The sequence below is a fragment of the Lepus europaeus genome, chromosome 19 (genome assembly GCF_033115175.1).
Source record: "Lepus europaeus isolate LE1 chromosome 19, mLepTim1.pri, whole genome shotgun sequence".
Classification (NCBI taxonomy): domain Eukaryota; kingdom Metazoa; phylum Chordata; class Mammalia; order Lagomorpha; family Leporidae; genus Lepus; species Lepus europaeus.
This window is the reverse complement of record NC_084845.1, coordinates 10,557,291-10,585,076: the sequence shown is the minus strand read 5'-3', so window position 1 is coordinate 10,585,076 and position 27,786 is coordinate 10,557,291. Positions and strand designations below refer to the sequence as shown.

At 55.4% G+C, this 27,786-nt stretch overlaps 1 protein-coding gene across 4 annotated transcripts in view; it reads left to right on the top strand.

Annotated features, from left to right (window-relative positions):
- The window catches only part of GRIK5 (glutamate ionotropic receptor kainate type subunit 5), a 60,177-nt gene that overhangs the window by 10,553 nt on the left and 21,838 nt on the right, over nt 1-27,786 (top strand). For all 4 annotated transcript variants that reach the window (XM_062175819.1, XM_062175821.1, XM_062175820.1 and 1 more), the window contains 8 exons: nt 37-202; nt 1,798-1,976; nt 3,312-3,365; nt 3,463-3,624; nt 5,572-5,724; nt 6,132-6,236; nt 6,340-6,447; nt 14,021-14,224. In XM_062175819.1, the coding sequence (XP_062031803.1) occupies nt 37-202; nt 1,798-1,976; nt 3,312-3,365; nt 3,463-3,624; nt 5,572-5,724; nt 6,132-6,236; nt 6,340-6,447; nt 14,021-14,224 (1,131 nt within the window). The remainder of the gene's footprint in view (nt 1-36; nt 203-1,797; nt 1,977-3,311; nt 3,366-3,462; nt 3,625-5,571; nt 5,725-6,131; nt 6,237-6,339; nt 6,448-14,020; nt 14,225-27,786) is intronic.

Below are 27,786 nucleotides of genomic sequence, written 5' to 3'. Positions count from 1 at the left end.
GGAGGGGATGGAAGCCGAGGCTTCTTCTCTGTCCAGATCCCCCACATCAAGGTGGGTCCCGAGGAGACGCCCCGCCTGCAGTACCTGCGCTTCGCATCTGTCAGCCTGTACCCCAGCAACGAGGACGTCAGCCTAGCTGTCTCCCGGATCCTCAAGTCCTTCAACTATCCCTCGGCCAGCCTCATCTGCGCCAAGGCTGAGTGTGAGGGGGGGCCCTGGACGCTTTGTTTTCTCTTACCCCCATCCCCCTTACCAAGCGATCTGTATCCCACGCAGCCACCCACACCCCCTGGCTAGAACCTTGGGGGACCCAGGCCACTCCCCTTCCAGAATGAGATCTCTGGCTGTGTCGGCAACCTCCTCTTCCAAGAGGCCTGTTTGGTCCACAGGTGGTGAACCTGAGGCTGCCAGGCCCTGGACATGACGGGATTCCGGGGCTGGGGGAGGCCGCAGGTGCCAGCTGTCATGATACAGAGTAGGGTGTGCAGGGCTTCTAGGAGCAGGTAGGAGGGACCCTAGGCAATCGGGGAGGTCAGAGCCCACGTCCCGGAGAGGGGGACATCTGAGCTGAGCCTTTGGGCACGAGTGCATGTCCAGCGCAGGGCGTGGGGCAGGGCAGAGGCGAGTGAGCCTCAAGGATGCTCCTGGGGCCGGCATGTGGGATGTGATGCAGGAGAGGGTGGTGCCAAGGGGCACAGGAGGAAGAGCTGAGCGTGGACTGGGGATCCATGAGGGATGTGCTGGGAGCAGTGGGGAGAGGAAGGGTGGGCGAGGGAAGAGGGCGGGCGGCTTCAGCCCAGGGCAGGAAAGCAGTCAGCTGAGGGGCACGCACTAGATGTGGTGTGTCCTGGTCAGGTCACCGGTGAGGAGCCTGAGAGAGAGGTGGTGCTCCGTGAGCTCCAGAGGGGTCTCCCAGAAGTGTTCAGTGAGCACCTGCTCTGTGCCACACACTGTTCTTGGCCTCAGGGAGAGCAGTGAGTGAAGCAGCAGGAATCCCTCCCCTCGTCAGGCATCCATGCTCCTGAGAATACCTAGACAGGAATCCGGTGAACAAGCACTTTCTGCACGTGCGGTTCCTGGGAGTAGCTTCTGTGGGAGAGGAGAAGTGAGTAAGGAGGACGTGCGGAGTAGGTGGCCTCTGAGTAGAGACCCAGCTGAGGTGAGGGAGGGGCTGGGGGTGGGGGACAGAGGGAACGGCCAGGGTAGAACACGGCAACTTGTCTGTTGGGCGTGGAACAGCCAGGAGACAGGTGCGGCAGGAGCCGAGTGAGTGACGGGCAAGGAGAGGAGGAGCCAGCAGGGGCCTTGGGCTTCGAGGGGCATGTGCACTTCCTTCACCCTGGCTCGTGTAGGGGTAGGCTCAGGTGCGAGTGTGGCAGCAGCCAGGGTGGTGATGGTGGCGTGGTGTGATGGGATCTGATGTGATTTGAAGGTAGAGGCTAGGAGGACTGGGCATGGGTGAGGGAGAGACGTGGGTGAGAGAAGCCAGGCTGCTGTCCTGGGTCTGGCCTGAGCGACTGGCAGAAAGGAACCCCTGTTCAACGACTGGAGGTGTTACTGCAGGTGCCCGTCAGACACGCTGGTGGGACTCAGACGGGAATCTGGAGTTCTGGGGCGAGGTCGAGGTTGGGTTATTATTGAAGGAGGGGCCATGCATTGTGTCACCAAGCCAGAACCCGAGGGAGCCAGCTGTACTCTGGACAGCCACTCCCTCTCCTCAGCTCCCGCTGCAGTCCCTGGTCCGCGAGGGAGGAAGGAGACAGCAGTGCTCTGACCCTGGCCTGATGCCATCCTCAGGCCTGCTGCGATTGGAGGAACTGGTCCGTGGCTTCCTCATCTCCAAGGAGACTCTTTCGGTGAGGATGCTGGACGACAGCCGGGACCCCACACCCCTGCTCAAGGAGATCCGCGATGACAAGGTGTCCACCATCATCATTGATGCCAACGCTTCCATCTCCCACCTCATCCTCCGCAAGGTGGGTCTCCCTCTGCCTCCAGCCCCCCAAGCGGTCCGGTGTTGGAAACCTGGGGTGATTGTGAGCAGATCACCAATGCCCTGACCCTCCCCGTGTGCAGATGGGGTCCATCACACGTTTGTCCTGTTGCCTGGCAGCTTCCTGGTTGCAGGGCCCAGGACAGTGCCCTCATTGCTGGGTTGTGGGACAGTGGCAGTTCCCACCCCCGTGGGTGTGGAGAGAGGAAACCCAGGATGGCACTGGCTGAGTCCCAGCACCTCGGGACTGTTCTTGAATTTGAACTGAGGGGCTTGGCGTGTGTCTGACTTGACTCACCCCACATGCAGGGCAGGTGTCGTGACCATTTTGGGGAGGAAGAGGCTGGGTTCATGAGGGACAGAGCTCCAGGGCACATAGGCCAGAGCCCCAGGACCTTGCCCAGGGTCCCCGCACCTCTGTCCACCACTAACTCACACTCATTGTTCATGTGTCTCCCTGCTTTTAATTTTTTTCTTGATAATCAAATCTATATTAGTTATTTTTCTCCACTTCAAAAAAATCTGAATGTGTGTCATTGCTGGCCTTAGCTCACAGGAAGAGGTGTGACTGAAGTCCCTTGGGCTCCTGGAACTGGGTGGCCCAGGGCACAGCGGTCAGGCTCAGGTCTCCGCTGCCCTGATATCCACTTGCTAAGCGGCCGCTCCGGCCACTCTGGCAGTGCAGGCTGATGCCTTGCAATGCACTGACTGTGATGGGGTCAGGGTCGGGCACTCGGCGCCGGCAGCTTTTCCGGATTCCTCTCCTGGAGAACTGAGAAAGGGGCCTCGGAAACGGAATCTTGAGAGTCAGGTCAGCTGCCCTCTGCTGCAAGGTGCTTTTCTGACTGCAAGACCAGCCTGACCCTGTGCAGTACAGCTGTGCCCGGCTCTCCGGGGATAAGGTGAAGGTCCTGGCCCTGTCCGTCTCGCTCCTGTGGCTTCCAAAGGCTGACTTGGAAGGAAGCCTCAGCACTCTAGGAGGGGCAGAGGCATCCGAAGGCCCCGTCTCTCCCCCACAAGGCCCCGTCTCTCCCCCACAAGGCCCCGTCTCTCCCCAAGGCCCCGTCTCTCCTCCAGCAGAGGCTCCCTGTCCTCTGGGGCACAGTCAGTGTGTGAGACGCAAGCCGCCGAGCTCCCCTCTACCTCTTCTTGTTTCCTCAGCTGTCTCGCTTCTCTGGGCATCTCTTACCGTGTCTTGCACTGGTGTCTCCTCACCAGGCCTGTCTCCAAATCTCTCGTCCTCACTTGGGTCCTCCCCACCTCTGCGTGTGGGTCCCTGCCTCTCCCGCCACCTCTTGATCTTTCTTGTGTTCTCCAGGCCTCGGAGCTGGGAATGACCTCAGCGTTTTACAAGTACATCCTCACCACCATGGTGCGTACCCCCACTCCCTGCCCCCCCCCCCCCCCCCCCCGCCGCACCTGCCCCATGCGGGCAGGCCCCGGGCCTCACCGCCTCTTTTTGTTTCCAGGATTTCCCCATTCTGCATCTGGATGGCATCGTGGAGGACTCCTCCAACATCCTGGGCTTCTCCATGTTCAACACCTCCCACCCCTTCTACCCTGAGTTTGTGCGCAGCCTCAACATGTCCTGGAGAGAGAATTGTGAAGCCAGCACCTACCCGGGCCCCGCGGTGAGCATGTAGATGCCTGTCACACTAAGAAACATATTGTGCAGACAGTTCCGGGGTCCCTTTCAGACCTCACACACTCAACCCTCTGGCATCCCTAGAGGCCACACAGTATAACCTCGTGATGCATCTGAGCCATGTCCTCCTCCTCTCTATTCCCATGCCTCTCCAGCCGCCTTGGTGCCCCAAGCACAGATGTACCCCAGGGCCTTTGCATGTACTCTTCCTTCTGCTTCCCATGCACTTCTCCACAGAACCTGTGGCTTATCCCTTCATCATTTGCTCAAATGTGCCGTCAGTTATAAGACCTCCCTTGGTCCCCCTATTTATTTATTTTTAAATATTTTTTATTTGAAAGAGAGACAGATCTTCCATCTGTAGGTTCACTCCCCAGATAGCCACAACAGCTAGGGTTAAACCAGGAACTCCATTCTGGTCTCCCACATGGGTGGCAGGGGCCCAAGTACTTGGGCCATCTTCCGGAGCCTTTCTAAGCACTGCAGCAGGAAGTTGCAGTGATAGGGGATGCCGGTGTCACAAGGGTAGGGGCTTAACCCCCGGCACCACAGTGCCAGATCATATCTATCTTTTTAAAGATTTCTCTATCTGAAAGGCAGAGTGACACAAAGAGTGAAATCTTCCATCTGCTGATTCACTCCCCAAGTGCCCACAGTAGCCAGGGCTCAGTCAGGCCAAAGCCAGGAGCTGCAACTCCATCTGGTTCTCCCATGTGGGTGGCAGGGGCCCATTGGCAGGGAGCTAGGTGAAGCAGAATAGATTGGACTCCCACCAGCACTGTGATACAGGATGCGGCCATTTCCAGCGATGGCCCCGCCTGCCACACAACACCCGCCCTGGTCCCCCTGTTTAAAAAAAATAGGACTATACTCATGTTATAGTCTCTTTCCCTGCTGCCTTCCCTTTTGCCCCCAGCACTTACAGATCACCATGTGGCTTAGTCCATATATAGATTCCTAGATCGTAAGTCTCATGAGGGCAGTGGTTTCTGTCCATTCTGTTCGCCGTCATATTCCCAGCACCTAATGCAGCCTGGTTCATGGTAGGTGTCCGCTAACACATGTGGAACAAATGCAGTCACTTGAAAAGCACATACTTAACTTGTGTTTGTTCACAAACATCTCTTTCCTCACCAAGATCTGATGATACTCCTACGCTGTGCACAGTGCACACGAGTACACAGTACACGAGTGCACAGACACCAAGCTGCACGCCTGGACCTGCGCACCAGGGACATCACACACTTTGAGGCATAGTTGCGTACACCCCTGCACACCCCTGTGCCACGCAGATACTCAGACCCACGCTTATTCGCACAGACAGCATTTGAGTGCGGTCCTAGTCCCACTCAGACCCAGGCTGTGTGGACACTGGCTGCAAGCCAAGCACTGTAATGGGCCTCTCGTGAGCCCCTCTCCGGCCCCTCCAGGAGCACCTGGAGGGAGCGATTACTAATTCCATTTCACAAGGGAGGAAGCCAAGGTTCCGGGAGGGGTGGGGTCTGCTGCTGCATCCCCAACCCTACACCTGTGCTATGGAGATAGATGGGCACGCCCATCCAGCCCCACTCTGGATACATGCCCCCGTGTTGTCTGTGCTGCGGTGTCTTCCCCTACCTGCGTGGGCCCTGCAGACACGGATTTCCAGCACACCTGCCCGTGTGGGTGATGCAGCCGGCAGTCCAGGGAACCCTCTCAGACAAGTCTCTCCCCACAGAGCCTCGTGACTATGCACAGTGCTCCTGTTTGGGAGAGCTGCTCCACCGAGACCTGGCGCCCTGCTGTCACCCACAGGTCCCCAGGAGAACCAGAGCCACTTCCAGCTCCTGCCCCACCGGGTTCCCATTCCTGTAGGGAGAGGGTCTGAGGGCTTCCAGGCTCCCCCTACTAAGCTGCTTCTTTCCCATCACCTCCCTCTGCTGCCCCCGCACAGCTGTCAGCAGCCCTGATGTTCGACGCTGTGCACGTGGTGGTGAGCGCCGTCCGAGAGCTGAACCGCAGCCAGGAGATCGGCGTGAAGCCGCTGGCCTGTACATCAGCCAACATTTGGCCGCACGGGACCAGCCTCATGAACTACCTGCGCATGGTGAGCCAAGGGCAGGGAGGGCAGCAGCGGGGTGGCGGCACCTCGGCGGGCACTCACTGTGTCACCCTGTGGCCCTCTGCCCTCCGCTCCTCCAACCCCACCCTCCTCCTGCCTCCTGACTTTCTCTGGGCCTCTTCCACGCTCCTGTCTGTCTCCTTTCCCTGCCACCTCTGCCTGTCTGGGTGGCTGTCTGTCTATCTCGGGGTTCTTGCTCTATTTTGTTTTCCCGGCCCCCTCTCTCTTGTCTCCTTGCTTGCCTTACTCTCTGAACTCTGGACCTTCTCCTTCCCTGTCCTGCGCCTTCCCGCCTCTGTGCCTTTCTCTGGGTGTCTCATCCCTGCTGGGCCTTTACTGCCCGTCTTGGCCCTGCCGCCCTCTCCCTCTGTCCCGCCTCCCCGCCCTGCTAGGTAGAGTATGATGGGCTGACTGGGCGGGTCGAGTTCAACAGCAAAGGCCAGAGGACCAACTATACCCTCCGCATCCTAGAGAAGTCGCGACAGGGCCACCGTGAGGTGAGCAGGCCCGGGGTGACCCCAGAGCCTGTTAGGGTGTGGATGAGGGAGGGCTCGAGGCTGCTGCACCCCCTGTGCTGAGGGCGCCCTCTCTGCCCCTCAGATAGGGGTGTGGTACTCTAACCGGACACTGGCCATGAACGCTACCACCCTGGACATCAACCTGTCGCAGACACTGGCTAACAAGACCCTGGTGGTCACGACCATCCTGGTGAGTGGCAGTAAAGGGGACCCGGGGACAGTAGGTAAAGGGGTCTGAATGCTGGGCCTTCCCTGGGTGGTGCCCCACGCCCAGGCCCAGCCCCTCTTGTTAGGTGGAGATGCGTGCACCCAGCGACCCCACACGGTGAGAAAGGCATCACTGTCGTACCCTCTGCCAGCTCCAGGGACACGGCCTCTGCCAGCAGAGCCGGCTTCAGCCTGCGGCCCGGGCAGCTGGCCCATTGCAGGCCTCACTGGTCATAAGCACCTCAGTGGTCCCTTTGTCACACTTGCCAACTAATGTGTTGACACGGGCAAACTTCGTTCCTCCCCATCTTGAAGACGTGAAAGCAGAGGCTCATATAGGGGAAGGGCCTAGATCAGGGTCACACAGCAACTCCATGGCAGAGCCACGACCAGAAGCCGTGTTTCTTAGACTCTGTAGTCTGAGTGTTCCGCCCTGCTCTGAGGCTGCAGCCCTCCCTGCGGGAGCCACGCCTGCATTTGACTGAGTCCGAGATGGAGGGGCCTTTCACATCAGTGAGTGTTTATCACACCTGTTCCGAGTCCCTCCTGAAACCTCACAGCTCCCGCTGAGGCTTGCTGGCTTCCTCCTTTTGAGGGGAAGGCAGCAGGACACTCAGTGAGTCACTTGTGGAGCTCAGTGTCCGCCCAGAGTCCGTGTGCTCCTTGCACCATGCTGCCTCCTGCCAGGTGGTCAGGGTACTGACCTGACACACAGGGCCTGCTGCGCAGGAGGCTTCCCCGGGCAGCTGCGCCTGCAGCCGGACACACCAGGTAGCCCTGCTCTTCACAGCAGCACAGAGCTGGCTGACGCCCATGGAGCCGATGTTCAGGAAGGGTTCCCAGAGGGCCCTGCAGCAGCCAGTTGCAGAGCCGGCCCCAGGTCCCTGGGGAAGTCCTGCTCTGGAGCTGACCTCGAATCCTTCTGGAAGGGGGCCAGTGAGCCTGTTGCTGAGGGACAGATGGCCGAGGACAGGGAGCCAGACACTCACTCCTGAGAGCTGGGCTGGGTTGGCTGGGAGCCGTCTGTGTCTACGTGTGGCCCCTGGCCTATCCCTGAAGCCTCTCGGAGGCGGAGGAGGTGGGGTCCGTGGTGGGAGCAGGGGGCAGAGATCAGGGAGGGACTGTCAGGACAGCTGAGCTAGGCCTGTGGGGACTCTGAGTCTGTTTCTCATGCTCCTCTCCCCTTTCCCCAAGGCGCGAGAGCCCTCTTGTTCCTCTCTTCCCGGCGGTTGGTCATTCCTCTCTTGATGGATTCGTTCACTCATTCATTCCACAAGTGTTTGCCAAAAGCCGCCATGTGCCAGGCTTTATACAAGTTCTGGAGGCACAGGATGAGTCACAGGAACTCTCAAGTGGCCCTGGGGGAGGTGACCCCGTCTGATGGAGGAGACAGAGCTGGACACAGTGATTCCAACCAAGGGTAATAAGGGACTCCCAAAGAAAGGAGGGACTGGCTCGGCCTCAGAAGACTGGGGGAAGGCTCCGTGGAGGAGGTGGCGTTGTTTGGGGTTTTAGAGGTTGGGTAGGAGTTGGGTGCAGAGACCCTCCCAGGCAGGGTGCCCTCGGAGCAGGGCCCCAGGGGATGTGTACCAGATGGAAGGGGAGGCAGCAGCCGCCACGTGCACAGGTGGACGTGTGCTCACTCACCAACATTTTCTGATTCAGGTCTCAGGGAAGGGCCCGTGTCAGGCACTTGACAATTCAGACTTGGGTCAGACTGGAGCAACATGCGGGCAGGACCTGTCTCATTCCCTGCTCTGTCTAGACCAGCCCCAGCCCTGAGACCTGAGCGTGTGGTGAGTGAGGAGGCAGTTGCCAGCTCTGGGGCAGTGCACAGGGAAGGTCTGATGGAAGCTCAGCTGTGGTAGTGAGCGGGGTAAGCAGGAGAGGGCTGGGTCTGTGTGTCCAGAGAGCTGCTTGGCCGCTGAGGGAGGCTGGGAGCAGGGGTGGTCTCTGGGATGCGAAGAAACAGCACAGACTCCGGGGGAGGGGGGGTGGCCACCAGCCCTGGCTGAGTGAGGCAGGTGACGGGGTGCAGGCCGGGGCTAGCCCTGAGATGGGGCTTGTGGTTCTGGAGAGAAGTGAGAGAGTGAGCTGGTGCCCAGGCTGAGAGAGGCCTGGGGCAGATGGGCCTCAGAAGTGCCAGGGAGCTGAGGCTGTGCAGGGGTCCCCACCCAGGCCCCTCTCGCCTCTTGTCGGATTTTCTTGCAGGCCTCGCCCTGCTCTCCGGGGCCTGGCGCAACAGGAAGAGACCCGGCTCTCAGGTCAGACAGCCCCCGGCCTCATTCTTGGACTCATCCTTCCAGTTCAAGTCCTTCAGCTCACCAGTCTCCATACTTTACATCGTAAAACGGGCCGGTGACCTGCCAGGAGCGCTTGCGGGCTCACAGGCAGTGCCCAGCCGGGAACCGTGTCCTTCATGAGCAGCACCGTGGGTGCTGACAGGCCAAGCTGCACACCGTTTCTTCCCGGCTCTCGGGCTGAGTTCCACTCCTCTGCTCCTGTCTGCTCAGTTCCCGCCTCTAAAGGGAGGGATATTAAAATAGACACAGAGCGAGGACCCAGGCTGCATCGGTCCATGTAACCTGCACTTGAGACATTCTTAGACGTGCATTTGGGTTCTGGGTTTATCAAGAGGTCCAGACAGTTGGCTTCTAAGGAATCTTCTAGAATTCACTTTAAATTTTTTTGTTTGTTTTTAGTTTCAAGAGATTTTTATGCTATAGCCTGCATACAGAAACTTGCCCGAATTGTGTTCCTTCTCCCTGGCTTTTCAAAAACAGAACAGTCCTATGAAACCAGGTGACCCCCCCCAAGGCTTCCTTGTTCCCCTCGCAGTCACTGCCCACCACGGGGTAGCTCTGCTCACCCTGGACCTCAGGGAAGTGACGCCACACTGTGTGTTCTCTCTTGGGTCCAGCTGCCTTTTCTCCACTGTATGCCTGTGAGATTTGTGCACGTGGCTGTTGGTCTTGTGTGTTCTGGATCTGAGTGTGCCACAACTGAACTACCCAGCGTGGGCTCCATTTCCTGTCTGCTGATGACCCCCTGGGCATTTCTGTGGGGCCTGCTCTGGGGCGCGGCGCTGCTGGGTCAGGTGTGGTCTCAGCTCTGGCAGATGTAGCATAGGCCTTTCTTCCCACCAGCAGTGTGCCGATGGTGAGGGTGTGGAGGTGTAAGCGATGGGTTTCGTTTGCATTTCCCTGATGACCTGCGAAGTCGACTGTCTTTTTGTGTTTATTGGCAGTTTGGAAATCCTCTTTTGGGAAGTCCCTGATCACATCTTTCTCTAATTTTAAAAAATTGGGATGTATGAGCTGCTTATCGATCCAGGAGTCACTTATCCGTTCTGGATGCGAGGCCTCTGTCTGATATATGTGTTGCAAATATCTTTTCTCCCTCCGTGGTGTGCCTCTTCACTCTCAGTGGTGTCTTTGATAAGAAGATTTGGTTTTTAGTTTTACTAAAATCCACGTTGTCAGGTTTTTTTCCTTTATGGCTACTGTTTTTAGAATTTAAGAATTCTTGGCCTGCCCCAAGGTCACAAGATACTCTCCTGCTTGTTCACTAAAAACACGGTAATTTTGCCTTTTACATTTGCACATGCAGTACCCCTGGAACTGACTTGGAGGGGCACAAGAGGGAGGAGGTACAGAATGCAGATTCTCCACACAGATATTTCTTTCTGTCTTTTTTATTTTTTTGTTTTCCCACATGGATATTTCAGTGGATAGCCCTGTTTATTAAAACAGTCACCTTTCCCTTCTACCACAGCCCCGCCTTTGTCATAAATCCATATCCATTCATGCATGGTTTTATTAACACTCCATTCTGCTGCTTGTCTGTCTTTGCCCAAGTACCACATTGTCCTAAAGACTGTAGCTGCAGTTCAGTGTCAGTATGGGGCACATCCTGCAGCTTTGATTTTTTCTTGGCGATCTCTTTGGCTGTTTATGACCTTTTGCATTTCCATATGCATTTAAGTATCAGCCCTCAGGAGCAGGCGTGTGGTACAGCAGCTCACGTTGCTGCTGGTGACTCCCACATCCCGTATTCAGCTGCCTGGTTCAGGTCCCAGCGTCCTGCTAATGCGCATCCCGGGAGGCAGCACGATTCTTCAAGCACATGGGTGCCTGCCATCCACGTGGGAGTCCTGGCTGGCGACCAGGCTCCTGGTTTCAGTCTGGCCCACCCCTGACTGTTGTGAGCATTTGGGGAGTGAACCAACGGATGGAAGATCTCTGTCTGTCTTTATGACTTTAAATTTTAGAAAAAAGTACATGTTGTATTTCAGTCTTAAGGAATGCATTATGTTGGGGTGAGGACAGATGTTAATACAAACCTAGGTTGAAAAGAATCTAATATATGAAGGGGGTACTGTCTCCCTCCTCTCTGGTCCCTCATTCATTCTTCCGGGAGGCCCCCAGCCTTCCAGAAGTGTCTGTGTGTGCAAGCACACCCCCTCTTTTCTTCACCAAGGGTAGCATATTGTACACATTGTGCTGTGGCTTGTTTCTCCCTCCTAATATATCTTATGGATCTTGCTATTTTCGTGGTTGCCTGGGATTCTTTTATGACATCGATGATCTTTTTAACTTGTCCCACATTAGGCTGCTCCGGTCTTTGTTCCCACCACATGCCACGCTGGGCCCGCCTGCTCGTGCACAGAGGCACAGCCATCCAAAGGGTGAATTCCCAGAACCGGACTCGGCAGCGTCCTGCCACCTGTCCACAGTGTCGGACTTCAGCGTGAGATTCTCTGGAAAAATCTGAAAACCCCGGACCCAAGGGTCCTCAAGGACCCTCCGGTTCCGAGGGCACGGGGCTCTGAGTGCCATCCTGGATCCTTGTTTTCTGATCTTGAGCTCTGTTGGTAGGCCCCGTCTCTGTCACTTTAAACTCAGACCTTGAACCCGTGTTTCCCAGTCTGGCACTTGCAGGTAAGCGTGGCAGGGTGGAAGGAGCAGGGGTTCAGAGTGCACGCCGGGTTGTGAGGACAGCTCAGCCCCGTCTGCCCTTCCCACTGCCCGGCTTCAGCTGTGTGGCCTTGGGCTGGGTCCTTCAGCTCCCTGACCCGCAGTCCTACCCTCTGAGTATCAAGAGAGTGGCCTTAGAGCCTTCGAGCTCAGTGCTGGGGCTTATCTCAAGGAGAATCCATTTCTGGGTCTCCAGCTTTGACATGTGACCCGGACCCTCAAATCTGTCTGGCTTCTCCCACGTCCGCCCTCTGGTTCTGTCCATTTGCACTCAGTCTGGCACCAGGCTTGAGAGCAAAGTTGTGGGGTCAAAGCATCTTGTCCTTCTCTTGGGACTTCAGTTCCCTGGACCTTGGTGTGCTTGTCTCCAAAGCAGAGGTAATAATGCCGACCTCCCACGCTGACAGAAGAGCTGTCACACAGCAAGCCCACGAGAAATGCTAGCTGCTGCTGCTATTATTAGCGTTCTCTCACGTTCCTGTTCCAAGCCCCACAGTTGTGGATTTGGAAAGGCGGTGGAGGGAGAGGAGCGCTCACTTCCCTGCATCCCTTTGCCTCTCCACCGCAGGGCTTTGCGGAGTCCTGGAGCCCAGAGTCTGCAACAGGGCCTGGCTTCATGGTAGACAATTCTTCTGCCACATATGAGAGGCTTTTAAGTGATGATTTACGATTTTTCACAGTTCTTTGGGTAGCTGAGCAGCTCTCCAGTGGGTGTCACCTGGGCTTCTGGGTCTGCTTCCAGCTGGTGGCTGAGCTGGGCTGGAAGGTCTGTGCCAGCTGTTGGCGCTGGCCATTGGCTGGTGCCCCCGGGTGCACTCATCCCCCAGCAGGCTGGCTCGGGCTTCCTTATGCCACGCTTCCGAGAGCAGTCTGAAGGCTGAGGAGTTCACATAGCATCACTTCTGCCACTTCCGTTGGCCAGAGTGAGCCACAAGGCCAGATCAGACCCACGGGCAGGGAGACGCGCTTCACCTGTTGAGTGATGGGAAGGACAGCAAAATACTATGTTCATGTCTTCCCCAGAACTATCGTGTGTGTGTGTGTGTGTGTATTTTAAGATTTATTTATTTGAAAGGCAGAGTGACATGGAGAGAGGGAGAGACAGAGAAAGATCTTGCATCTGCTGGTTCACTCCCCAAATGGCCATAGCTGCTGGGGCTGGGCCAGGAGCCAGGAATTCCCATCTGGGTCTCCTGCATGGGTAGCAGAGGCCCAAACACGTGGGCCAGCTTCTGTTGATTTCCTAGGCATGTTAGCAGGAGCTAGATTGGAAGCAGAGAGCTGGAACTCAAACCAGTGCTCTGATACAGGATACCAACATTCCTGGTGGCAGCTTAACTTGCTGGGTGACAGCATTACGTGTTGAATGAATGAGAGGTGGCAGAGGTCACTTGGCCTCCAGGAGCCTCCATGTGCACTTGGGGAAAGTGAGTTAATAAGACTCCCTGCCTAAGGTCACTGAGGAGTTATGGTGAAGTGATGGAGAGCTCTCTTAGGGGCAAATGCTGGGCATGCAGCAACCAGGTGGGTGCTAGTGCCAAAGCCGTCTCGCCCAGCTGCTTCCCACGTCCTGAGTCTTCCTGCTCATTACCCAAAATGACACCGTACAAAAATCCATCAGGACAGGAACTATGTCGTTAAGTTCCCTTTTGTTACCATCACCTTCCTGTGCCTCCTCTTAGCAGCGCTTGGAACATTCTCCCTGCTCTTGCATCTCTTTGGCAGGAATAGGGTCAGTGAATCTGGCCGGAGCTTCTCAGAAGTAAGCAACGTGGAGGAAAAGGCTGTAGGTTAGAGGTCACAAACTAGCAGGTGCGTTTCTTTGGCCTGCAAAACAGTTTTTTTTTGTTTTGTTTTGTTTTTGTTTTTAATGGCATTAGACTTTGAATTGGCTGCTAACATTTATATTCAGGAGATTTTATAAAAACAATCTAGGTTTCCAAATTCTCTTGAAATTGCACCATCTGGCGTCTCAGGCCTACTTCCCTCATGGTGGCTTTGGGCCGGAACTCAATCCTGGCAGGGGATCCCCTCTTTGACCGTTGGCAGCTCACAAAGTCGGCGGAGTGAGTCACTATTGGCCCCGTGAGAAAATGAAGTCAGGCGGAGCAGAAGAGATGGGAGTGTGTTGCTGCTGGTCAGTGGGGGCGGAGCTAAGTCTGGAAGGGCAGTGAGGTGTGTGCGTGTGACCCACCTGGGTCTCTCACCTTGCGTTGTAGTAAAATATATGGGAGCCCCATCTCCCATTTGGCACGAACCCCATCTTCCATTCTGGTTCTGTCTGACTTGCCCCCTCCTTCAGAGGGTCTGAGTCTGAATCCTGGGCAGGTGGGGTTGTCTGGTAGAGATGGGACCGGATGCCTGCCATTCGCCAGGGTGCAGTCTGTGTGCTGCTCCTCTGGCTTCCAGCCCCTCCCCAGTCTGAGCATGTCCAAGTAAGGAATGTGCAGAGTGACCCCATTGTCCCCACTCTGCAGCTGACTGGTACGGGCCCCTGGGCCCCAACCTGGGCTCCAATCTCCAACCTGGCCCCACCCGAGAGACCCAGCCCCTAAACCCTGTTCTCTTCTGTCCACGCAGGAAAACCCGTATGTCATGCGCCGGCCCAACTTCCAGGCCTTGTCTGGCAACGAGCGCTTCGAGGGCTTCTGCGTGGACATGCTGCGGGAGCTGGCCGAGCTGCTGCGCTTCCGCTACCGCCTGCGGCTGGTGGAGGACGGGCTGTATGGGGCGCCTGAGCCCAATGGCTCCTGGACAGGCATGGTCGGCGAACTCATCAACCGGGTACGGCTGGGCCGGGTCTAGGGCAGGGGCGCAGTGGAGCCTCAGGGCCCCTGGTCATCACTGTGGGGCAGGGCTGGGGAAGAGCAGCCATATGTCCCTTCTGTGTCCTGCTTTCACAGCACCTGCACGTAGTTGGTACTCGGAGATGTGTTGTGAATGAAGCAATGTGGAGTGGGAATAAGGCAAAAGCCTCGGGTGGTCAGGGAAGGCTGCAGGAGGCAGGGCTAAGGGAGGAGGCTGCAGCCTGTACCTCCTACACAGCTTCAGGCATGTCGCTGACACTGAAGACTGAATGCAAACTCTCACTTAGTAGGTGTGTATTAGGTACCTGCTGTGTACCTCGCTCCTTACGGGGAATGGGATACAGCTGTGGGCATCATGGACTTGAACCCTATCCCCCAAAACTTAAGAGTTCCTATGGAGTGCAGGCCAGCAAAGGACCACACGCAAAGCCATCTGGGCCATGATTCGGGAACTCAGAGGAGGGGCCCAGAGCAGGGGCATCCAGGGAAGGCTTCCTGGAAGAGGTAACTTCCAAACTGATTGCCACACAGTGTGAGGAGTCAGCAAGGAGGCGCAGGGTATGGGAGAAAGGATGCATCTGGAGCAGAGGGGCGTGAGAGTGGGGTGCGCTGTAGGAGCCAGCTGGGCCTTGTGTGGGTGGAATTTGGATGAAGGTGAAGAGGGATGGGAGGCAGGGCTGTGGGAGGTGGTGGAGGAGGGTGCAGTGGAAGGAATATTTTGGAGTCAGACAGCCTGGATCGGAACCCTCTTGTGAGTCACTTCCTTAGCCTCAGTTTGCCCCTTCCTAAGATGAGGCTAAAACCTCCCAGGTCTGTGGTGAGGGCACAGGTGCTAGCACTGCTGTGTAGTTCCTCTTTTGGAAAAAAAAAAATAATGTATTTATTATTTTATTTATTTAAAAGGCAGAGGGAGGGAGAGAGAAAATCTGCCATCAGTTCATTCCCCAAATGCCCACAGCAACGGAGGCCGGGCCCAGGAGCTGGGAAGTCAGTCTGGGTCTCTCATGTGAGTGGTGGGGACCCAATTCATTGAGCCTGCCCACCGACTCCCAGGGTGTGCTGTAGCAGGAAGCTGGAATTGGAGTGGAGCCAGGGCTCTTGAGCCAGCCACTCTGCTGTGGGACGTGGCCATCCCGAGCATCTTAACTGCTACCCCAAATGCCTGCCCCTGTATTTCCTGTTTTTATTCCAGGTGGGCAAGTGCCCCAAGGCAGCAATATGGCACAGGAGACAGGTACCAGCTTAGGACACACCCAGAGTGGTGCACAGAGCAGGGACATGGCCAGACAGTGAGGATGGCTTGACATTGACTTGGCCGGGCACAGAGGAGCTTCTCACTCTCCTGTCTCTCTCATGCTGGCATTTACTGCATCCAAGCTTGCGAATGTCACCAGGGTAGACACGAGAAGGCCACTCTGCGTGACAAGGACAAGGACATTTCTCCCTTAGGGCACTGGTTTTCAAAAGTTATTTTGAACGGCAGAACTTTTTTTTTTTTTTTTCTAAATGAAAGCTCCCTCAGAACCTTGGACAAAAGCAGAGCTGTTCTAACGGAAGTGGGGGTGGGTTTGTCCCCCGAGTCCTGGCCACTTGATCCCCCCACCCCTCAGGCAGGCCCTGAGGCACCACCCCAGGGCGAGTTTTAAGACCTGAAGCCTAAAGAGGACCTGGTGAGACAGCAGGCAGGGGAGGAGTTCCAGAGCTGGGGGCCTGTGCCTCCCTCAGAAGGCTCCCCCGTGGCATGTCGTCACTGCCTGGCCACACAACCTCAGAAATTTCCTTTGACTGGGGCCCCAGAAATCAGCAGCTCTGGGGGGTGCCTCCCGAGTGAGGTCCCTGTTAACGGGAAGCCAGTGCAGGCAGGAGGCCCCCGGGCAGCCTCTGTTTTACGGCCGCCTGACTCTGTGCCAGCTCGCCTGTGGTTGTGACACCAACTCCTGTCTGAATCTTGGCTCTGCTGTGCAACAGCTGTGTGACCTTGGGCAAGTTACTGAACCTCCCTGTAGTTTCATTTTGCAGCTGTAAAACTGGGAAAATAATAGCCCCTTGCACACAGGGCTGTGAACCTGAAATGAATGACTCCATGGAAAGGGCTAGGCAGGTGGGTGGAGGGTGCTTGTCTGTGTACCCTGTACTTCTGTCGGCATGGCCAAGCCACGTTTACATGCGTATGCTCACTCTCTGTCTGTCTAGCCTGTAGTTACTGAGTGCCTGTTGTATACCAGGCCCTGTGCCTTACCCTGAGGACATAGTAGTGAGCAAGTCAGACCCAGCCTCGCTCCTGCCAAGATGGCTACAGGGTTTGGGTCTCAGCAGCAGGTCCATGGATGCCCTCGAAAGGTTCTGAGCTGGCTCAAGTGAGTGGTCTGGGCGGGTGCCGCAGTGGCAGCCGGACCAGTAAGGAGGTAAGGAGCAGATGGCAGGCCTGGGGCCAGAGGAGGCGCTGGAGAGCAACAGGGCTTGGTGACCGCCTGGGCGGGGCTGCAGGAGAGAGACGCAGGCATCCCTCCTGCGTCTGGCTGGGGCAGCTGGTGATGACATTGACTGAGAACACCCGGAGGAGGAGCAGGCTGGGAGCAGAAGGATGGGCGGGGCTTGGCTTGCCGGGTCTGAGCTGAGCTGTGAACGTGCGGGTACCACCGGCACCGCTGCAGCAGCTGCTGCTTCTCACCTGGTGCTGGGAACGCAGCAGGTTTTCCTTACCTGCATGCTCCCAGCGATCTTCGTGGCCCAGAAGGTTACTGCCTGCTCCCCTGCGAGGTGTGGGGCTCACTGGCGAAGGGCCTGGCCCCGATACAGAGCCTGCGGCCATGTGTGTCTTTCCCAGGCCTGTGCCCTTTCCAGATCCCCAGGGACTTGAAGAAAATGGAGTAATGGGGATAATGCCCGTGCCACACCGTTGTCCATGCTCTCTGACCTGTGTTCACTCCGTGGTTCCTGGCTGCCCAGCAGGGGAGGGGCTGGTGTTAGCCCTGTTGGCCTAAACACACCAAGATACCATCTCCAGGACACACTGTTGTTGGCTGGAGGCCCAGTGGTGGGCCGGGAGCCAGGGAGTGACCTGCAAGTGGAGTGTAGCCCGGGTGCCCGTGTGCCCTGTCACTGCAGTGCCAGGCCAGGGCTCCCTGGCCAGTCTGGAATATGGTCCATTTCTTCCACCCAGTGGCTGCCGCTGGAACTGGCCTCATGCTGCCTGTCCTCCCTGCCCTCACTGCAGGGGTGTGAATTCAGGCCCAGCCCTTGCCAGCCTCCTCACTGGCCTGGCCTCAGCCTCCCAGCACCCCAGCCTGTCCTGCTGTAGGACCTGTCACCTCTGTGCTTCCGCTGTGGCTCCCGGACCCTCAGGATGGAGTCTACACCTTCCAGCCCCCCCTGGGGCAGAGAAGACATCTTAGGTCCCGGAAGTGTGGGGACTGGACAGCTGCCACAGTGTCTACTGCAGCCACACTGGTCAGGAGTCCAGGGCACATTCGGCTTCCTGTGGTCTCGGGAAGCAGGCGGAGGTGTGCAGGTGGGTGTGTGTTGGGCTGCCCGTGTCTCCTTGCCCGTGAGTGAAGGAAGCAGGCCACCACGGACACTCCCCCTGGGTCGAGGCTGTCAGCCTCTTATAGCCCCACTGGCAGGTGGAGGTCAGGACCATCAGCCACCAGCAGTAGGGCTGCTGGGACAGCAAGAACCCTGGTCCTGACAGAGGGTCTGGGTGGCTACCACAGCGTCCACTACTCCCACAAACGGGTTAGGAGCCAGACAGAAGCAGCTTAGGTCCCGTGGTCTCCTGCACTCCTTGGTGAACCACTTCCTTCTCTGTCCCCTCTGGAGCTGAGGCTGCCTCCCTCTCGGAGCTCTGGGAGATAGACTGGCCAAGCGTTTGGGAGGCCCTGGTCCACACTTGACGCATAGGTGCTCACTCCTGGTAGTCGTCCTTGGTGTGGGCACGGTGCAGGGTGTGGCTGGAAGTGTGAGCTATGGAGTTGGAGAACTCTCAGTGTGAATTTGGATTTGTCCCTTCTTGGTTATGTGACCTGTGGGCAGATGACTGCCCCCCTCTGGGTGTCAGAGCCCCCTAATATGGGGAGGAATAATGACCCCTCCTATGGAGGGCTGCCAGCAGGGACCTGTGAGCTGTATGAGTAGTGCAGGACACAGGTAGCTGTCATGACCAACATGATACCCACACACCTCAGCCATGGCACTCTCCCTCCAGCACAGGGCCCAGTGCACAGCAGGTGCCAATACAGTAGTGCTAAATGAGTGACTGATTGATTCTGTCAAGAGCTTTGCAGAAATGCTGCCCGCAATCTCCCTGTAATGTGCACACACGTGTACACATACCCCATACACATACGACACCCTCCACATGCGTATCCCATATACCAGCACACACACACACACACTCCCTGTACACACAGACATACTCATATGCACACCTATACACCATCCACGTGCATACCCCCCATACATATGCACACACCTCATGCATACAGACATGTATGTCCCATTCACACGCGTGTGCACACAGCCCACACCCTAGCACAGTTCTGCTTCAGCAGAGCACTTCATGGCAAGTTTCAGCTTTTACTCGCAGCCCTCCACCAGCCCTGTCTCCAGGACTTCTACTAAGTCCCTTAGATTGCCACTTTCACATAGCATGTTGTATTTGTCTTGCAGTGCTAATATTTATTTTATTTATTTGAAAGCAGAGTTAGAAAGAAGGAGAGACAGAGAGAGAGATCTCTCACCTGCTCATTCATCCCCCAATGGTCGCAATGACTGGGGCTGGGCCAGGCCAAATCCAGGAGCCTGGAACTCCTTCTGGGTTTCCCATGTGGGTGGCATGGGCCCAAGCACTTGGGTCATCCTCTGCTGCTTTCCCAGGCCCATCACCAGGGAGCTGGATTGGAAGTGAAGCAGCTGGTACTCCAACTAGCACTCATGTTGCAGGTGGCAGCTTAACCCACTGCAATGCAACGCCGGCCCCAACAGTGCCAGTGTTTTTATTCACTGTGAAAAACACAGGCAGCTAAAGAGAGAAAAGAAACAACACTACAGCATGCCTCTGTTTTATGCTTTCATAAACTATCTCATTGTGCAGACAGAATTTTGAATCCTGATTTTTAAAATTTTGTTTACATATATATATTGTGTTTCAGGTTATAAAAACAGTTTGTACTTCCATTTTGCACAAAATCTGTATGTGCATCAAAGATTTGTAAACATTTCTGCAGGTCACCGAAAGATTGCATAAGCAATTTAAGAACAGCTGTGGGTTTTCCTGGTTACATATGTGGTACACAGTCACACTGTGCAGGGTTATGAGCCTGCATGTGGAGTATCCACATTTCAGAGACAGCCCACGCCATGAGTATGGGGCATATTCCTCCAGCTCATTCTCTGTAATTTTGTTGATGCATGTATGGATTTTAAAAACTGGGGCTGGTGCTGTGGTATAGCAGGTAAAGCTGCTGCCTGCAGTGCCATCATCCCATATGGGTGCTGGTTCAAGTCCCAGTTGCTCCACTTCCCATCCAGCTCTCTGCTATGGCATGGGAAACCAGTAGAAGATGGCCCAAATCCTTGGGCCCCTGCACCCGCATGGGAAACCCAGAAGAAGCTCCTGGATCCTGGCTTTGCGTCGGCGCAACTCCGGCTGTTGTGGCCATTTGGGGAGTGAACCAGTGGATGGAAGATCGATCTCTCTCTCTCTCCCTCTGCCTCTCCTTCTCTCTCTCTCTGTAATTCTGACTTTCAAATAAATAAATCTTTTAAAAAAATTTTTTTAAAGATTTATATCTTGGTGCCAGCATTGCGGCACAGTGGGTAAAGTCACCGCCTGCAGTGCTGGCATCCCATATGAGCGCCGATTCAAGTCCTGGCTGCTCCACTTCCGATCTAGCTCTGCTATGGCGTGGGAAAGCAGTAGAAGATGGCCCAAAACCTTGGGCCCCTGCACCCACGTGGGAGACCCAGAGGAAACTTCCGGCTCCTGGCTTCGGATGGGCTCAGCTGCAGCCGTTGGGGCCATCTGGGAGTGAACCAACGGATGGAAGACCTCTCTCTGTCTCTCTCTGTTTCCCCCCTCCCCCCCCCCGCCGCCTCTCTGTAACTCTGCCTTTCAAATAAATAAATGGATATTTAAATATATATATTTATTTGAAATAGTTACAGAGAGAGCAGTAGAGACAGACAGATCTTCCATTACTGGTTCACTCCCTAGATGGCCACGTTGGGAAGATTCCAGGAGCCAGGAGCTTCTTCCTTATTTGAGAGGCAGAGTTACAGAGAGACAGGGAGAGACAGAGAGAGAGATATCTTCCATCTGCTGGTTCACTCCCCAAATGGCCAAGTGGCCAGAGCTGGACTGATCTGAAGCTTGGAGCCAGGAGCTTCTGGGTCTCTACATGGGTACAGGGGCTCAAGTACTTGGGACATGTATTGCTTTCCCAGGCCGTTAGCAAAGAGCTGGATTGGAAATGAAGCAGTCAGGACTTGAACCCGTGTCCATATGGGATGCTGGCACTGTAGGCTATGCCACAGCGCTGGCCCCAATATTTTAACTTTTTTTTTTTTTTTTTTTTTTATGACAGGCAGAGTGGACAGTAGAGGGAGACAGAGAGAAAGGTCTTCCTTTTTGCCGTTGGTTCACCCTCCAATGGCCACCGCGGTAGGCGCGCTGTGACCGGCACACCGTGCTGTTCCGATGGCAGGAGCCAGGTGCTTCTCCTGGTCTCCCATGGAGTGCAGGGCCCAAGGACTTGGGCCATCCTCCACTGCCTTCCCGGGCCACAGCAGAGAGCTGGCCTGGAAGAGGGGCAACCGGGACAGGATCGGTGCCCCGACCGGGACTAGAACCCGGTGTGCCGGCTCCGCAAGGCGGAGGATTAGCCTACTGAGCCGCGGCGCCGGCCCCAATATTTTAACTTTTTAAGAGCAGGCATTTAAAGTAGTTAAGCCACCACTTGGGATGCCTGCATCCCATATTGGAGTGCTCGAGTTCAAGTCCTGGCTCTGCTTCCAGTTCCAGCTTCCTGCTAAGGCACACCCAGAAAGGCAGCAGTAATGGTGGGAATACTTGAGTCTCTGCCGGCCATGTGGGAGACCTGGCTTGAGGTTTCAGTTCCTGGTGTAAGCCAGCCCTGGCTATTGTCGGCAACTGGGCAGTGAGTCAGTCTCTCTGTCTCTTCCTTTCAAATAAATAATGTTTGAAAAAATTGTAAACGTTTGAAAGTGGTATCCTGTTATACCTACTGTTGTATGATATACTTTTTCACTTACTTCTTGTCATCTTTCTGTGTTAGTACACCTAGATCTGCCTTGTTTAAAAAACATTTATTTGAAAAGTAAAGAGAGAGAAAGAGACAGCTCTCATGTACTGGTTCACTCCCCAAGAGCCTGCAACAGCCAGGGCTGGGCTAAGGGTAGGCAAGGACCAAAGCTGGAAACCAGGAGTACAGTCCAGGTCTCCCACATGGGTGGCAGGGACCAAAGTGGTTGAACCACCACCTGCTGCCTCCCAGGGTGCACATAAGCAAGAAAGTAGTCAGAAGCCAGGGTCAGGAATTGGAACCAAGCACTCTGGTATGTGCGTATTGTTTGTTTGTTTGTTTGTTTTTCTGAAAGGTAGAGTGACAGAAAAGGAGAGACAGAGATCTTCCATCTGCTGATTCTTTTCCCCAAATGGCCACAAGAGCCAGTGCTGGGCCAGACCAAAGCCAGGAGCTAAGAACTCTATCCTGGTTTCCTACATGCATGGCATGGCAGGGACCCAAGTACTTGGACTATTATCCTCTGCCTTCCCAGGCACATTAGCAAGAAGCTGGACTGGAAGTGGAGTGCCTGGGATTAGGCACTCCAATATAGGATGTGGATCAACCGCTGTACCACAGCATCCACCCCCACCATTCATTTTTAACAGTGGCTACATGTAGTCATTCGCTTACTAAGCACCTATTATTTACCTTGCTCTCCTAGCCAGGAGGAGGTAGCATTGCACAGAACAGACATGCTCCCCACCCCGCTGAAGCTGACAGTCTCATGGGGAAACTGACAGCAAACATCATTGTATCTGGTCATGTCCGGAGGTATTGTGAGTGGCAACAAGCAGGGAAGGGGATACGAAGGGTGCTCTATGTGTGTGGATATTGTTTGGGACAAGCTGGTTAGGTAGCCTTTTTTTTTTTTTTTTTTTTTTTGACAGGCAGAGTTAGACAGTGTGAGAGAGAGAGAGAGAGAGAGAGAGAGAGAAAGGTCTTCCTTCTGTTGGTTAACCCTCCAAATGGCCACCAGCGCACTGCGCTGATCCAAAGCCAGGAGCCAGGTGCTTCCTCCTGGTCTCCCACATGGGTGCAGGGCCCAAGCACTTGGGCCATCCTCCACTGCACTCCCGGGCCACAGCATAGAGCTGGACTGGAATAGGAGCAACCGGGACAGAACTGGTGCCTCAACTGGGACTAGAACTCGGTGTGCCGGCGCCGCAGGCAGAGGATTAGCCTAGTGAGCCGCAGCGCCAGCCAGCTTTTTTTTTTTTTTTTAAGATTTTATTTATTTACTTGAGAGGTAGAATTACAGACAGTGAGAGGGAAAGACAGAGAACAAGGTCTTCCCTCCATTGGTTCACTGCCCAAATGGTCACAACAGCTGGAGTTGGGCCAATCTGAAGCCAGGAGCCAGGAGCTGCTTCCAGGTCTCCCACACAGGTGCAGGGGCCCAAGGACCTGGGCCATCTTCTACTGCCTTCCCAGGTCAAAGCAGAGAGCTGGATCAGAAGTGGAGCAGCCAGGACTAGAATCAGGGCCCATATGGGATGCTGGCACCACAGGCGGAGGATTAACCTACTGTGCCACAGCACCGGCCCCTTAGGTAGCTTTTGAGAAGAGATTGAATGAGGTGGGGAAGGGAGCCCTGGGAACACTTGCTGGCAACAGGTGTACCAAGGCAGGGCTTTGTCTTGTCCCCACTTTTGTGACCCCAGTGCATCCAGCAGACTCTCAGGCAGTACTCAAAGAGTGAACACATGGGTCTGGCAGAAGTGTTCTCCAGGTAGAGGTCCTGAAAGGATAAAGCCCTGATAGGGGAGTGCGCTTGCAGGCGTTCAAGGAAGGGAGGGGAGCTGGGGCTGGGGGTGGGGTATGAGAAAGCACCCTGATTGTAGATGACCAGGCCTCGCAGACACCACTGAGGTGTTTGGGTATGTTGTGTATTTCTTCAAAGATTTATTGATTTAGCTGAAGGGTAAAATGACAGAGAAGTGGGGGAGAGAGAGATCCTCCATCTGCTGGTTCACTTCGGCCAGGGAGAAGCCAGGATCCTGGGACTCCATCTCAGTCTGCCACATGGGTACAGGAGGCCACGCACTTGGACCACCTTCCACTGCCTTCCGAGGCGCATTAGCAGGGAGCTGGATCAGAAGCTGAGCAGCCAGGACGAGAACTGGCACTTAATGCGGATGGGATGCAGGCATTGCAAAGGGTGGCTCAACCCACTGCACCATAGCACCAGCCCCTGTTGGTTGTTGTTGTTGTTGTTTTTTTGTTTTTTTGTTTTTTTTTTTTGTTTTTTTTTTTTACAGGTAGAATTAGACAGTGAGAGAGAGAGACAGAGAGAAAGTCTTCCTTTTTCCATTGGTTCACCCCCCGAAGTGGCCGCTGCGCTGATCTGAAGCCAGGAGCCAGGTGCTTCCTCCTGGTCTCCCACGTGGGTGCAGGGCCCAAGGACCTGGGCCATCCTCCACTGCACTCCCAGGCCACTGCAGAGAGCTGGACTGGAATAGGAGCAACCAGGACAGAATCCAGCGCCCCAACTGGTACTAGAACCCCGGGGTGCTGGCGCCACAGGCGGAGGATTAGCCAAGTGAGCTGTTGCGCCGGCCATGTTGGTTGGTTTTAAGCACAGAATATTTTGTAATCTCTTTTTCTCTTCTCCTTTTTGTTGAGGTGAAATTCCACATAACAAAATCAGCTGTTTTTTTCAAGAGTATAGGCAATGGGGCCGGCACTGTGGCGTAGTGGGTAAAAGCTGCTGCCTGCAGTGCCAGCATCTCATATAGGCACTGGTTCAAGTCCTGTCTGCCCCACTTCCGAACCAGCTCTCTGCTATGGCTTGGGAAAGCAGTAGAAGATGGCCCAAGTCCTTGGGCCCCTGCAACCACGTGGGAGACCTCGAAGAAGCTCCTGGCTTCAGATTGGCCCAGCTCCAGCCGTTGCAGCCATCTGGGGAGTGAACCAATGGATGGAAGACATTCATTCTCTCTCTCTCTCTCTCTCTCTCTCTCTCTCTGTCCCTCTGGAACTCAGCCTTTCAAATAAATAAATAAATCTTTAAAAAAAAAAAAAGTACAGGCAGTGTTGTGCTAATACCACCTCTATTGAATCCCCAAACCTCCTCACCCAAAAGCTGCCCATTCCTCTCCCCCAGCCCCCACTAGCCCCCTGTGTTTCTATCTCATGGATTTACCTATTGTAGACATTTCATGTAGTGGAATCACCCAATATGTGGCCTTTTGTGTCTGGCTTCTCTCACTCAGTGCAAGATGTTGGAAGGTCATCCAGGTGTCAGTGCCATGTCCCTTTGTGTGGCCTGGGTCTAAGTTTTAAGTCATGCAGAAATGACTGTGGCTGCTGTCTTGGGGAAGAATGTGGCAGGGCAGGAGTCGAAACAGGACGCCTGCCTGGGGGCTCTGGGAAGGAGCAGGAGAGAAGGCCTTGGCTTTTGCCTGAGTTGAGTCTGGCGTGCAGCCAGGCTGGGAGTGCACAAGAGGCACTGGGGGTGGCTGCAGGTTTTGTCAGTGCTCTCCGTGAGCGGTGAGGCCGCTTCCTCCACAAGAAGCAGATGGGGGGCTTGAGGGGGTGGGATAGGACACTGGTTCTCTCTGGATTTGGGTTGTTGGAGATGCCTGTTTAAAACTCCGGTGGAGATGCACAGACTCCGTCGTGTGGCCAAAGCATGAATTATGTAACGTGTTCCCTGCTGGTGGCCGCCTGCCTGGGTGGTTTCCAGTCTGCCAGCATAGCCAGTGCCCTGGTGAACTTGCCCGGTGGTGGATAGATCTCAGGAAGTACAAAGGCTGGGGGTTGTTTTAAGCTCCCACTGCCAAATGGCCTTTCAAAACTGCCCTCCCAGTTATACTCCTCCAGGAGTGTACACGTGCCAACAGCCCGTGTTTTCAATGTTTTAAGAAAAATCCTCACCAATCTGAAAGGCCGAAACATCTGACCATTTTAACCTGAGCAGAGTGTCGCCACGTGGCCACACACTGCCATTCGCTCATTTATTTAACGGTTGTTTATATGTCGCCGTCCCCAGGTGTTTTCATGTGTTTGTGTGATGCTACTTCCTTTCTTGGGCTGGGGTGCTGGAGCTGGTGAGTGTGAAGACAGAAGCCACTCATTGTGACTTTTGTTACGTGTTGTTGAAGTGCTTTCCAGAAAGCCTCTGCCAGTTCCCACAGGGGTTCCTTTTCCACACTGAGTGTTTGGATTGCCGTCCAGCTGTTGACATCCCTGGACCTTGGCATGGGTGGGGAATCATTTTGATTGTTTCTGCTTTGACTGGGAGGCCCCGGTGGGGCCATGTAACAGGTGATGCTGGAGTCTGAGCCTGAGAAGGCCTCAGCCTCTGTTTTTTCCCCAGTTCCTGGCCATATTACTGAAATAGCCACAGCCACCACAGGGTTCCACACTGGCGTGCCGCGCCCTGGAGGCAGAGCTGTTGTGGTGGGAGGAGCCAAGTGGAAAGCCCTAGAGCCGCCCAGGGCATAACTCAGGAGTGTGTGTCCTTTGGGGAGACTGCAGAGATGGAGTGGTCAACAGCTGGACAGCAGGGCTGGTGACGCGGCCCATGCACCTGGCCGGTTTGGCCTCTGCAGGCAGCAGAGGGAACTTGGAGGATGACTGTGGGTCACTGCCGCCATAATCGGGTGGCGGCTCCAACTGCAGTTGCTGTCCCACATGAGGTATCTGTCCTGGAGTGAATCCACACAGCCCTTGGCAACTGGCGTGAGCCACTGGCCTGGCTAAGGCTTTGTTCTCTGCTCTGACTTCCCAGGACACTAGAAGCCAAGAGAACACGTCTCCACACCTTCCTGAGAGCTGCACCAGCTCTGCCGCCCTCAGCCCCAGCACTGGCCACAGAGAACTGGCTATCCCCGGCCCACACGGCGGCACGCTCGTTTACCATGTGGACAGCAAGCATTGTGCTGACCAGATCTGGCGAGCGGATGGAGTTTAGCAAGTGGGATGGCAGCAACTCCCCTGGAGTGTCCAGCCCCGAGACAAAAGCAGAAGCAGTCACTTGATCAGAATCATCAGTTATTTGACAGAGCAGCCTTAACAAAAAGGTTTGCTAACTGAATGTGAAATTGTTAACTAGCTAACCAGAAAGGTAACCAGAGAAGGGGTCACTCGGGTCACACCTGCAGGAGGCAGTTAGGATCCCTGAGGGCTAGCAGACAAGGGAAAGGGCTGGAGAAGGTTAAGTCTCAGAAAGTAGGCCCAGGCCCCTGAGGACGGGATGCTTCTGGTTGCTGCTGGTAACATGTAGAGTGTAGGCTTTTTGGATTTGGGTGGCAACTTTTGAAAGATGTATTTATTTGAAAGGCAGAGTACTGAGAGATAGTTCATCTACTCCAAACAGGTTCACTCCCCAAACAGCCTCAATGGCATGGACTAGTCCAGGCCAAAGCCAGTAGCTAGCAGTTCTCACATAGGTGCAGGGGCCCCCAGCACTTGGGCTGTCCTCTGCTGCTTTCCCAGGTGCGTTAGTAGGGAGCTGGATCGGAAGCAGAGCAGCTGGAACTCAGACTGGTACTCTGATACAGGCAGCGGCAACACAAGTGACAGCTTAAACCACTGCACAACACGGGGCCCCACTGGGTGGCAGCTTCCCGCACGTTGCGTGTGCGTGTGCTCCCTCAGTCATGTGCTTCCAGCAACCCATGAGGTGTTTCATCGCAAGCAAGGTCCTGAGCGCATGAAGGCCCGGCCAGCCCAAGCTAAGCCAGGCTGAGCGGCTGCTCAGCTCTAATGAGCGGGCAGGTCCCCAGACGGGCACTGCATCGGAGGCAAACAGGGATGTTGTGTGGAGCCCCGGGCAGGCACCCGTGAGGACTCATGGCATGGACTGCTAGGGTTTGCGGCAAACCCATGCCCACATTGCAGTAGTTCTCTCTCTCTCTCTCTCTTTTTTTGGCCAGGCAGAGTTAAACAGTGAGAGAGAGAGAGAAAGGTCTTCCTTCTGTTGGTTCACCCCCCAAATGGCTGCCACAGCCGGCGCGCTGTGCCAATCTGAAGCCAGGAGCCAGGTGCTTCTCCTGGTCTCCCATGTGGGCGCAGGGTCCAAGCATTTGGGCCATCCTCCACTGCACTCCCAGGCCACAGCAGAGAGTTGGACTGGAAGAGGAGCAACCAGGACTAGAACCGGTGCCCCAACCGGGACTAGAACCCAGGGTGCCAGCGCCGCAGGCGGAGGATTAGCCTAGTGAGCCGTGGCACTGGCCCAGTAGTTTTCCTTTTAAACTCCCGCTGTCTCCTCGTCCGTCACTGGGCC